The sequence below is a fragment of the Cygnus olor genome, chromosome 8, assembly GCF_009769625.2.
Source record: "Cygnus olor isolate bCygOlo1 chromosome 8, bCygOlo1.pri.v2, whole genome shotgun sequence".
Lineage (NCBI taxonomy): Eukaryota > Metazoa > Chordata > Aves > Anseriformes > Anatidae > Cygnus > Cygnus olor.
The window spans coordinates 11,431,745-11,443,218 of record NC_049176.1 but is presented as its reverse complement, the minus strand read 5'-3'; the positions used below and the strand labels follow the sequence as shown (position 1 = coordinate 11,443,218).

At 44.7% G+C, this 11,474-nt stretch overlaps 1 protein-coding gene and 1 long non-coding RNA gene across 14 annotated transcripts in view; one reads left to right on the top strand and one right to left on the bottom strand.

Moving 5' to 3' along the window:
* Positions 1 to 4: 4 nt before the first annotated feature.
* LOC121074233 lies at positions 5 to 5,018 on the bottom strand. The gene is made up of 2 exons (XR_005822213.1): positions 4,157 to 5,018; positions 5 to 3,509 (listed from the first exon to the last, which is right to left on the bottom strand). It is a non-coding gene; the product is annotated as an uncharacterized LOC121074233 (long non-coding RNA).
* CEP350 (centrosomal protein 350) overlaps positions 3,387 to 11,474 on the top strand; it is a 74,589-nt gene continuing 66,501 nt past the window's right edge. For 4 of the 13 annotated variants that reach the window (XM_040566026.1, XM_040566025.1, XM_040566024.1 and 1 more), the window contains exon 1: positions 5,973 to 6,400. In XM_040566026.1, the coding sequence (XP_040421960.1) occupies positions 6,324 to 6,400 (77 nt within the window). In that variant the 5' untranslated portion in view covers positions 5,973 to 6,323. Of the gene's footprint in view, positions 3,520 to 5,213; positions 5,337 to 5,366; positions 5,703 to 5,817; positions 5,890 to 5,972; positions 6,401 to 11,474 lie in introns of those variants that run through there. The other 9 variants (XM_040566036.1, XM_040566033.1, XM_040566032.1 and 6 more) reach the window with 6 other exon arrangements.

The window sequence follows — 11,474 nt, the reverse complement described above, 5'->3', positions numbered from 1 at the left end:
ATTGTAAATATTTTGTGTAAAAAAAAAAAAAAAAAAAAGGCGAATTGCAGCACTTCCATTTCATTGCTGTTAGTATATGCTCTTGAACCACTGGTCTAAGTGCATTCAGTTTTATTGAGTTTGAATGAATGTGTGAAGACTGCTCTCAAATTAATGGGACATTTTCTTGTATCAGCTGAGATTAGTGGTTCTTGGACCCATCCTTTATTCACAAGTCCCTTGAGCTGTCCTGTAAACATCCTCATTAACTAGGAAAACCTCTTGGAGGCGGTGGAGCTTCTGACTTCTTTGTGCAAGCAAAGGAATTGACCAAAATCACCTTAAACATATAAATAAACATAAAAGAACACAGTTTGAGAGAGAGACAACTGTGGTCACTTAAAGCAGTGGTGAATTTGTTTTGACCGCTTAGGTCCAGCATTGGATAGTGCTTTTTATTTTAATGAGAATAAATATAATCAGTAAAAAAAGACATGGAAGTGCTGCTGTTCTAGGTGTTTAAGAATAGCTCAGGAAGCACAAGATGGCATTCGCATTTTGAACATTTCACTGGACAAATGCATTTTTTTAAAAACAAACTGTGACATTTCTGAGTGTACCCTGATAGCATATCTGCTTGTATATTATGTAAACTATTTTAGTAATCATTAAAAATAAATTTACTTTTTTTGTTTTATAAAACATTTTTCAGATTTGCCCATTGAATTTTATGTGCTCAGACTTTTTGGCTTATATGTTTAAGGCTATTCCCTTACCTTTGACCAGATACATAGACCTAAAATAAGACCTTTTGCGAAATTTAGAAGTTCTGAGACACTTGAGTGGGGTAGATAGTATCTGGGCTATTCTATAACTGGACATAATTCAGGAAATTGTAATTGAATTTTCTCTTGGTGTTATTGTAGTGTTTCTCAGTTCTCATTTCATCTGGAATTTATGTTAATATACGGTTTGCTTGTTTCATTAGTCTGCTATCAGAGTCAGCAGATGACTAAAGAGATGACTTCATTCTTGTCCCATTCCTAGCCCCATCTTCCTGTACATTCTGTGCCAAGTTAGTGTGCTGTGTGCTGTGAATGGCTGGAGGGACGGGTCGTAGCTAAAAACTAGCTTAGAAAAAAAGGATGTACTTGGCAGAATTGCCATCCACAAAAAAAAAAAAAGCTATGACATGAAGGCAGGAGATTCCATGCTCTTATACTAACAAAACATGTAATCCAGTTTAGTCTCTTTTATTAACTCCCCCCCACCCCGCCCTCCCAGATAAAGGATATTAAAGAATGATGTTCCCATATTTCAAGACAAAATAGAAAGGTGTCTGGAAGCTAAAGACTTAATGCTCTACTTGGTGCTGTGACAGACAAGAATTACATTTTTGGTAATTGTAGGGAAAGTGAAATGTATTTCCATGTATATGGTCTGGACAAAATAAAAGCAAGATGCTATACACAGCCCCTTCTTGAGGAGTGGGAAGGGTCAGAATTAGAAGACAGTTCCTGCTGGTGAAGAAGTAGGTCCTCTTTGTGGCTCTGTCCCTGGAAGTCTCTCATTAAGTATCAGCAGGTACCTAAGCCAGATCTCATTAAGTAACTCCTCCTCAGCCAGAGGTGAAGAGTAATACCTGTCTGTTGCTCACAGGCAGCTGATTACTATCCTCCTTGTATTATTATTTCATTGCCTGCAGCAGACACAGAGCCAGCTGATGTTTTCAAAATGATAAAATGCTTTGGCTTCTTCCAGAGAAATCTCATTTCTGAAGTTGACTCCTTAATTGTCAACAACTCAGCAAATCAAATAGCCTGTGATAGCAAAGGTGTGGTTATAGACAGCAAAGACATCAGGTCTGGCCTTGAGGCTGAAAAGGGGATGATTCTTGTTCTGTGGGCTTAACATCATATAAGCTTTGGGTAGAATATGATTCTAGGGGAGCAGAACCAGTCAAGCTCTAATTTGTAGACAAAACAGTACAGAACACTTATTTTCCAGCACTCTGCAAATTGGATTGGAAGATGTAGTGCTCTTCTGGTAATAAGAAATGGCAGCACAGATCATTTGGTTGTGTTGAACAGTGAACTGTGTACGTTACTAGAAATAGATTTTTAACTCTTTAATACAAAATTCTGAAATTACCTGTCTGTTTCCTTTACTGCTTTTTCCACCAACTGACTCAGGATCTTGCTTTTCCTGGAGTGAGACACTCAGGAAAGAGAAACTGGGATTTTGTCCCACTAGGGATCTTTTCCCAGGGCAGTCAAACTGTTCCTCGTGTTGTGAGCAGATGGACAGACGCCTGGGAGCTAGCAAGAATCCCCTGCAGGTAGCCAGACCAAGTAGAGCATAGAACATGGGTCCTCTTCTGCAATTCCTGCTGTTGCCTTTGTGCACCTGGGGGATGGCAATACTTATTTTGCCTTCAGCAGCAAATGATGTAAAAGGGACCTAGAACAATACATCACCTCATCTGTTGTTACCTTGTCTCGCACACCCTGCTCTGAGTCACGTTGCACTGAGCAGAGGAGTTTTGAATATGCTAAGCAGGCTCATTATAAGGAATAATCCCCCCCCTTTTTTTTACACCAACAACAGCGTTTACTCGTTGTCCACAAATTAAAAAAAAAGTAGTCATGCCTTTGATACCTTATTGTGAAAAATGTATTTTGAAATGATAATTGATTCGACACGAATTGGGTGTAAAAGGCAAGGTGAGTTCCATGTTACGGTAGACATACAAGTACTTGCTGTACAGAATGAAGCTATATGCACTGTCTGTGGTGCAATCGCCATTATGCATTTAGAAAAAAATGTGGTTTTGGAGGTGCATAGTGATACATGAACAACTTGCCAGATTCTGTGCTAAGACCCTGGAGCACAGCTGGAAAACTGAGACCAAATCTGAAGTGATCTATAGTGAGTACTTCTGTTTTATAAGCCCAAATCACACAGAGAACAATTTTTCATGCATTGTTTCTGCTGTAAGACAAAGCTGCAAAATTGTAGGAGTATGTAGAAGGGGAAGGGAGGGAGTTCCTGTAGTCCTCACAGCTGTCCTGTGTCCTGTTTTATTGTCAGTGCCTGACAGTTGGATTTATAATGGAGTGCCTGGACAACCTCATTCCACGTTCAACAGGTGGAAGCACCCTTCCCCAAATTCCTCCACAGCTCTTGGGAGCCGTGTCAGTCAAGGAAAGGGGGGGAGGCAGGCTAGGGGGGATCCATTCGCTCTTTCGGTTGCAATAGGCAGCTGCCTCTTTCTAATTTTAGAAGGGGTGTGCAAGAGTAATATGGAGTGGAAAACTTTCCAAACCTCTCTCTTAAAGCTGCAATAGCCAAGTTGGTGTAAGATGAGATTGTGGCTCCTTAGCTTTAACTTACTATCTGTCTCCATCCGCCACTTCCAGTGCTTGGGGAGTGCTTGCTGCATTATCTCCATTGCTTCGCAGCTTAACAAGCAGTTCATCAAACTGGATCGGGACCGGAGTGTTCAGTTCTTCCTTTTCTCTCAGCTGTGGCTGTTTGCAGGTAAAGAGTGTCCTTATTTCTAATCTTAGAGAATTTCCTAAGAGTACTGCATTTGCTGTAAGAATTTCTTTCTCCTTTTTTTTTGTGTCAGGTCTGCCTGTCAGAGCTTTATGCACACCGGTAGGGAGTCTTTAGTAATGCAAGGTTTTATGATTAAGTTCCACTGATACAGAGAATAGAAGCCGTATAGAAGCAAAAACAGAGTAGTCAAACATTGCCTTTTAATTTTGACTGACTGAAAAATGATTTTCATGTTTGAGAAAATCCTAATGTGATTCCTTGTTTGCCTGAAAATGAAAAGGAGCTTGAAACTAGATTAACTGCTTCCAAGCAGAAAAGAGAAGCTATGTTTAAAAGCATAATTAAAAAGCCAATGCATTACAAAAGTGCTGAATAATTTAAAAAGGCTGCCAAGCCTGCAATATTTAGCACTGAATTTAAGTAAACACTAGGTGATGATGGGGAATGTAATAATTTAATTTGCCCTTGTCTGTGATTAGAGCTCCCATATGCTGTAGTAATATTGCCTTCATTGACTGAAATTATTGTTATTATTTATAACCAACAGTTGTCTCCTGCATTTGGGAGGCAGAGATTTGTTCTTTGAGAACTTGGGAGGGAACGAGGCACCACTTACCACTTTTTCCTACTGGAGCCGTGCATGTCTTTCAGTGTTCACATATTTTTTTCCCTCACCTGGCAAAACAAAAACAATTTTCAAAGGTTTAACCACTGACATCTCAAGCTTGCCTCATTTCAAAGAAGGTATGCTTACTCTGGGAAACATGCTCTGTAATTAGTTTGTGTATGTAAAGGAGCCAAATTAAGGTTAAATGGGTATCCTGTAATTGTGACATGATTAAGTTTTGAGTTGCTTAAGCTTTGTAGCTGTAAAGCTCTCTGTGTTTAGGGTGTTTTCAAATGTTGTTCCCATACTGGAATAATTTATATGCAAAATGTTCACCATTCACAATAGGAGGGGCTATGTAAAAATCATTTAATCCTTTTCAGTTTAAGGGAGGGGAAAAAAAAAAAAAAAAAAGCTCCAGTAATTTTAGTTATCCTTTAGGGGTTGGGATAGATAACTCTCCGCCCCCGTGCTCCCCCAAGAAATTTGGCATCTGTAATCAAACAACCATACTAATGATTGAAAACCAGAGTCTGGTGGAGTTGTAGACAAGCCCTGAAGGAGACATTCCCAAAATAACTGTAGGAATAATTTATTTTTTTCCTATTCTAATGACTTTCCTTCTTCAGTGGAAATTATTTTGTTACAGTTGGATAACATCTTAGACCTATTTTTGAAATGTGGGTGGTTTTAATGCATTTTTGGGGGGAAATATATGCAACAGCAGGTAGCATGCTAATAAACTCTTCCGGGTGTATAATAACTATTAAAAGTGAAATCAAGTCTGTGGCACTTAGTCATCTCTGTGAAGTTTTGCAAACATTTTGTTAATATTTAAATTCAAATTTGGAAACCGGGAGTAATCAGAGCTGCTTTCATTTTATTAAAAAAAAAAAAAAAAGTTACTGTTTTTATAAAGATGATTTGGCTGTGAATACAAACGCCTGAGAGATGGTGTTCTAGTTTCGACTGGAGTTATTTGGCGAACGCGCCAGCACACAAGCTAACAAGCATTGCGAAGCGCTCTCCTTGCACCAAAACCCGGACACCCGGCCCTGCCGCTGCTCTCGTTGCCGCAACGCTCGTACGTGGGCTGAGGCAGCGAGGCCGGGGAAAAGGAGGCGAGAAGCCGCGAGGAGGACCCGGGACGAGGGCGACTCTGAGGCGGGGCGCCCGGGCCCCGGCCGAGGTAGGCCTGGCGAAGCGGGCCTGGCAGGCCCCGCCGCACACAACATGGCGGCGAGGAAGGGAGGGAGGCGAGCGGAGCGGCGCGGCGCCGCCATCTTGGGGAGGTCGGCGGCCGGCCGGTTCTCGCGAGACTTGCCCGGCAGCTCCCGCTCTCGCCGCCGCCGCCGCCGCTCCGTGTGAGGCGCGGGCCGGTAATGGCGGCCGGCCGGCGGCGCTGAGGCACCGCGCGACGGCGGGCAGCGGAGCCGAGCTCGGGGCGCCGCCCGCTCCCGCCGCCCTTCCCTCCGCTCCCGCGGCATGCCCCGGGACCTGCCCCCGCGGCGGCGGGCGTCGATCAGCAGCCGCCGTCGCCAGGTGAGGAGGCGCCGGGAGCGGCCCCAGGCCTCGCTGCGGCCCCGCCGGGGGCCGGGGCGCCGGGCGAGGTGGAGCCGGGGCGGGGCCGGCGGCGGGGGCCGGGCTGGGCTGGCGGGGACTCTGCGGGCCGGGCCGGGCCGGGCTGGGCTGGCGGCCCTGCCGGCTGTCACCGCGCTCGGCCTCCGCTGGCTCCCCGCTGGGTCTGTCCGCTTTATTTCTGCTTCGTTTTGTGGGGGGAGCGGGCGGGGGGGTTCCTCGGTGCCTTTCCCTTCGCTGGGAGAACCGCTCGGAGCCGCTTCGTGCCCCGAGCCGGGCTCGCCGCCTGCCTCAGCCGCTCTCCGGGCCCGCACCCGGTGCCCCCGGTGCCTCCGGGCCGTGCCGGGCCCGTGGCAGCGCCTTGGCAGCCCAAAGGCTCGGGCAGGGCTGCGGGAGGACAGGGCCGGCTCTGCCCGCTACCTCCCCTGCGCCTTCTGCCTTTATTCGTGACAGTCGTTAGCATCAAGAGTTTTAGACTAGTGTGACCGCGGCTTTTTTTTTATTATTATTATTTTTATTTCCCCCTCCGAATGGGGTTTGATGCGATGCCTCCTGTTGATGCAGACGCCGGGAACAGTTGGTCGCTGCCTGCCTTAGGATGGAAGCTGTATCTCAGCAACCAGGCGTCTCCTGGCACGCTGCGTGCCTGCTCGCCGAGGTTTCAGAGCAGAACAGGTGAACTCCCCGGTATCTCGGGGATGAAATTTGACAACTTGACCGGTCAGTGCTGTGCTTTGGTCGTCTGAAACTCCTTCGCGGGGCTGCGGAGTGTACAGGCTCGAAGGCTGGCTCGAGAGCCCGCTGCCACCAAAAGCGTGGCCCAAACGCGCACGGAGCTGCGGCCAGTGGGGCGCTCGGTGGGTGGCTGGTGAGCTCAGCGTGCTGTCAGCCTGGCCAGGTTCGGTTATACAAACTGCTCACTGTTCCGCGTAGTTCTGATTGCTACAACAGTTTCATTAGGTAATGCTTCGGTTAATTAAATAAAACAGAGGGTGTGGCCACGCTAACACTGTAAACTGTTGAAGGCTTCAGTTTCTGTGAGTGACGCTACCTTAAACAAAGGTATGCTGCATCCACTAAATGGAGCAACTTAATTTCTATAGCATGACACATTTCTGCACCGGGCCAGGGTACTGTGGAAACTTTACTGCTGATTGGATTAGGTCTCGTGATACGCTCCCTAGGCTAGGTGTGGTGGGAACTGGAAGAAACATGGTTTATAAATTATAAATCATTTTGTCTGCACGTATTTGTTTTACGAAGCTATTGCATAGCTCAATTTTGTCGCTGGAACACAGGGAAGGCTTTACCAATATAAACAGCCCTAATGTGGGAAGTGTCTTTCAGGTCTCGGAATAACTTTGTCAGTGACGTGTGCCACCATGATAGAATTATTCTTTGTGAACTAAATAATGGATAGGAGCCCAATCTTGAAACTGCAGCATCTTCTACTCTAAAGAGTCAACTTCTGGCGACTCAGTTATAAAGTACGTTTAGCATTTTCTCACGCCTCTCTGCTGGACTAACTGCTGGTTTCTGCTGAGACAGGTTTGTTGTATCAGACACCTGAAGGTAAAGCCATTGATGTGATTATTCTGCTTGACTTTGGGTGCTCGGCTGAGGCTGCAGTCCTGTTTACATCTTTGAAGTTAGGCACGCTTGGTACCAGTTGAAGTGTTGGTGCACAAAGATCTCTGTTTTATAGTACCGTGTCCATGGCAGTTAAGCGAAGCTGCGCAGTGTGAGGTGTGCGAGCGTAATGTTTTGCTGCTGCTTCTCTTTCCCCACTTTAAGCTGTGCTGGCATCGACCATGCAGCAATCTGCTTCAGTCTGCTAAACTGGTAGAAAACTAACCCAACAACAACAACAACAAAAAAGTGAATAATTTTCTGCTGGGTTAGTGAGTCGAACTGGCTCATCATGCAGTCAGATGAGCATTGCATCTACCACAGAGGAGCAGCAAGATTACTAGGGAGAAATATATGTGTTCCTTCATCGTCGTCAAGTTACTAAATTTGCTCAGTTGTAATTTATAAATTCACAGAAGGAGTAAGATGACTTTCTTTTTAATCAGTACAGCAGCGTTGTTTAAAATGTGCTGCTGATGTACTGAGGCCAATACGATTTGTGCTATGTAAACCAGCATACACTGTGCTAATGAGAAGAAATACAGTGGTATAACTATGGTAACAGAAGTTGAGAGTCGAGAGAGAACTTTCCTGGTACAGTTGCTGTATTAGGCTGGATCAGAATGTCTGAATGTAATATTTATCTGTAGACGTAAGTGCGTGGAAGATCTGTGTATCATTGTTCTAATGATGTAATAGACCTAAACTACTAAACTACTCTGTCGAGGATAAAAATTACTTGTATGCGTACGTCTGAAACCTTTGTCAATATGCTGCAGAAAGAACAGAGCAAATAAATTAATTAATCAATTATAGGAGTCAATTGAAACTTACCGAATGCTAACAGATTCTGGCTGCATTTTAGCTTTGTAAGAACAGGCTCACTGAGGACAAGATTTCACACAAAGTGTGATCCAGGGCAAAAAGGTGCCCAAGTTTAAAACAAAAACCCAGATCTTTTTCTCCGAAGTTTCCTGCTTACGTTAATGTGATGTGTTACGTTTGCTGGTAGGAAAATACAGCAGGTGGAAGTGTCACACTAAAACAGAAAAATCTGGATTTAGTATTCAGACTCTTAAAGCATTTCATGGGATGGAATAGTAATTATTTAAATAGGAGAGAATATTTTATTGTTTTTTTTTTTAACAAGTTCAAGAAAAAGTCATCTCAGGTCAGCCCTAGTGCCAGTCATTGCATTGCCAGGTCAGAGGCAGTGTGCTGGTGGCCACTCTTCAGCTTGTGTGTAGCTGTTTGGTTGTGTTTTTTTTTTTTAGTTTGTTTACTTTGAGTTTGCTGTTTGTTTGCTTTGGTGTTGGCTTTTTTGACCTCTGAAATGTTGTTATTGAGACATTATGCTTCTGAATGCAGTTTCGGAGCAAAGGCATCAGACTTGACAAAGTGACTTTCCCTGAAGTTTTCATGCACTTCAGTGATGCGCTGAAGAACACGGTGATCGATCTGCAGCTGACACAGCCGCAGGTGAAGTTGCTGCTCTGCTCACGTGTCCTTGGTATTGTTGAAGATTGCAAGTTGTATTGTACACTCTCAAAATTGGCAGGTCTGGTTGTTGTACTCAGCCAAAGGAGCTGCCTATGAAGTCTAAGAAGACTGTCTCGGTGGAGTGTTCCTTGTGGGATGAAGGGTGCAGGACGCTGGCCTTTCGGAGGCAGGGCTTGTTGAAGAAGTTGAGTTTATTCTGCTGAATGGATTTATTCTGGGCTGCAAGGGGTGAGATCTTCCAACATGCAGTTTACAGTCACTGGAGATGAAATGAGTGAACTTGTGTTACGAAGGCCAAGGCAACAAATGCAGGAGTGTTTTATCGTTCTTGAAAGTAGGATGTGTTGCTTCTTTCCTTCTCTGTCATAAACGCAGAGATCTTTGTAGTCAAAGGCAATACAGAACTCCTGAATGGATAGGCAAAGCCTTGTGTGCATCTCCTTAATAAATGGTGCATTGTCTGTGCCTTTGTACTCTGATTCTTCACGAACAATGAATCAAGTTATGCTAGCTGTCACAACATTCGTTTCAGTAGATTTCCTCAGAGCACCTCCTAGCATGTGATGCAGCAGAGTAAGACGTACAGTGCGTTTTACTTTTGGTTAAACTACTGATCCATTTTTTACTTCCAGCCGCTGCTGTAACATCGCCTGTGATGAAGCAGGGATGCTTTTGCAAGCTGCCATATCTTCTGCCAGCAGGAGTGTGTTGTAAATATCCATCCTCAGCTTATACTTGGACAGAGCCGTTCAGTAAGGTTTCATTTATAGAGGAATCTTCAGTGTAGTTTGGATGCAAATTTAGTAGCTGGCTGATGTCAGTGGTTTCGTCTTGGAGCTCATGCAACATGTTCCTATTTTTCAGCTCTATTTTCTGGTGTTTGATGGATGTGGGACTGTTGATACCATTTATCTTACTGGTTAATGGTTAGAGGTAGCGACATGTGCTTTGACATTTTTTGCTGCTTTTCTATCTGCAAATGTGTGTTACATCTTGACTGCGCTCTTTTTTACAACTGCTTTAATATCCCTAAAAGCTTTTTAAATGTTTAAATGTTTTTCTAGTTTAAGACAGATCAAATGTCATCTATACATAACTTTTAAAATCTTCTGGGGTGTTGTTTTTAATCAGTACTTTCCAAAGCCATAAGAAGCAGAATGCGAGAGATCTTTCGGTATATTTACTGTTTGCACTGCAAGACAAAATACGGAATGTTTTATAAAATTTTACTTTTTATGTTTACTTCAGCAGCTAAGATGTGCAAGCTCCTTGGGCAGTGCTGGTTATTGTCAGCGTTGTCTTGCATCGACTTCAAGTAATTGTTATCTTTATACGTGCCCTCACTCACGGGGTGCAGTGCAGTCTGGACCAGTAAAATATTCCTGAGTTGAGTAATAGCAGCAGCAGGGCAGATTAAATACCAGGCAGAACCACCTGAACAGCCACCCTGGATGGTTTGAACACATTGATTGTGTACTACAGCACAACTGAAAAATCCCGAGAAGAAAAATCCCCAACTTTTGGACTGAAGTCATTTGGGAGGAGCGAAGCAGAAGTTGCAGGCTCAGAGGTGGTATGGTGGGGAAGTGCTGAGATGAAGTTTGCGTTTGTGAAGCATGGACCGGTTGGGGTTGGACTTGGGCATTGAATTATTAGCGTCCTTCTAGAGCCACAGTCCCTGAAATACGTTTCATTTAAAGGCGTATTACATAAATGAGCACTGAGAGAAGGCAGCGGGAGGACCCAACTGGTTGTGCAGAGCAGGCTGTAGTTCGTTGTTATTATTTGTTACATAAATTTTATTTGTAGATTGTTGCACTGGAACTTGTCCCCAGTCCCAAGGAAGGTCAGTAAATCACTAGCATCAAATTGCCTTGAGAGAGAGAGTTTTCTCAACAGATATTGAGGCTTTTTTTTTTTTAATGTTACTTTGATACAAGAATAACCAAGTCTTAGAACAATGTATTATGGCTATTTTGAGCTCCTGTTTATTTGGGGTAATGCAATATGGTAAAAGCTCAGATTCCAGAAAAATGAGTAGGTAAAGGTATTTGTATTGCAGACTCCAGCATGTCACTAGAAACTGTTTTCTGCAGAATTTAAGGAGACGTGGAAAGTGTTTCTGGCATCTTTAAATAGCAATTCCCTCCCTTTCAGCAGGCTGGCTCAGCAAAGCAGTGTGAGTGGGGTCTGACTGTGCGTGTCCACCTGTGCCCGTCCATTACTACCAGCAATCCACAGCTGGCTGGGCTTCGGGATTCCGAAGTCAGCTTTCCATTATTTGTAACGGAAAACTTAAAATACTTTGCCAACAGGAAGAATGTCCCTAAGACCTTCGTGTCTGCGTGCGTTTTCCCTGTGGCCGTGTTGCGGGCGCTGTGCGACGCTCGGGTGCGGTGGGACACGCTGGAGCTGGCTGCGCGGCCTCCCCACGTGTGCTTGAGCTCCAGTGGTGTCTCCACAGCAAGGAGGAGGTGGTGGCAGTGCCACCAGCCCCGCTCCCGCTCCTCGAGGGAAAGGCAATAGCAGCTTCGAGCCTTTGCCCTCGGGTGACGGGTGCAGGTTATGCTGTGCGTCACACACCGGTACGGGACTGGGGGATCGATCATGTTCCCCAAGG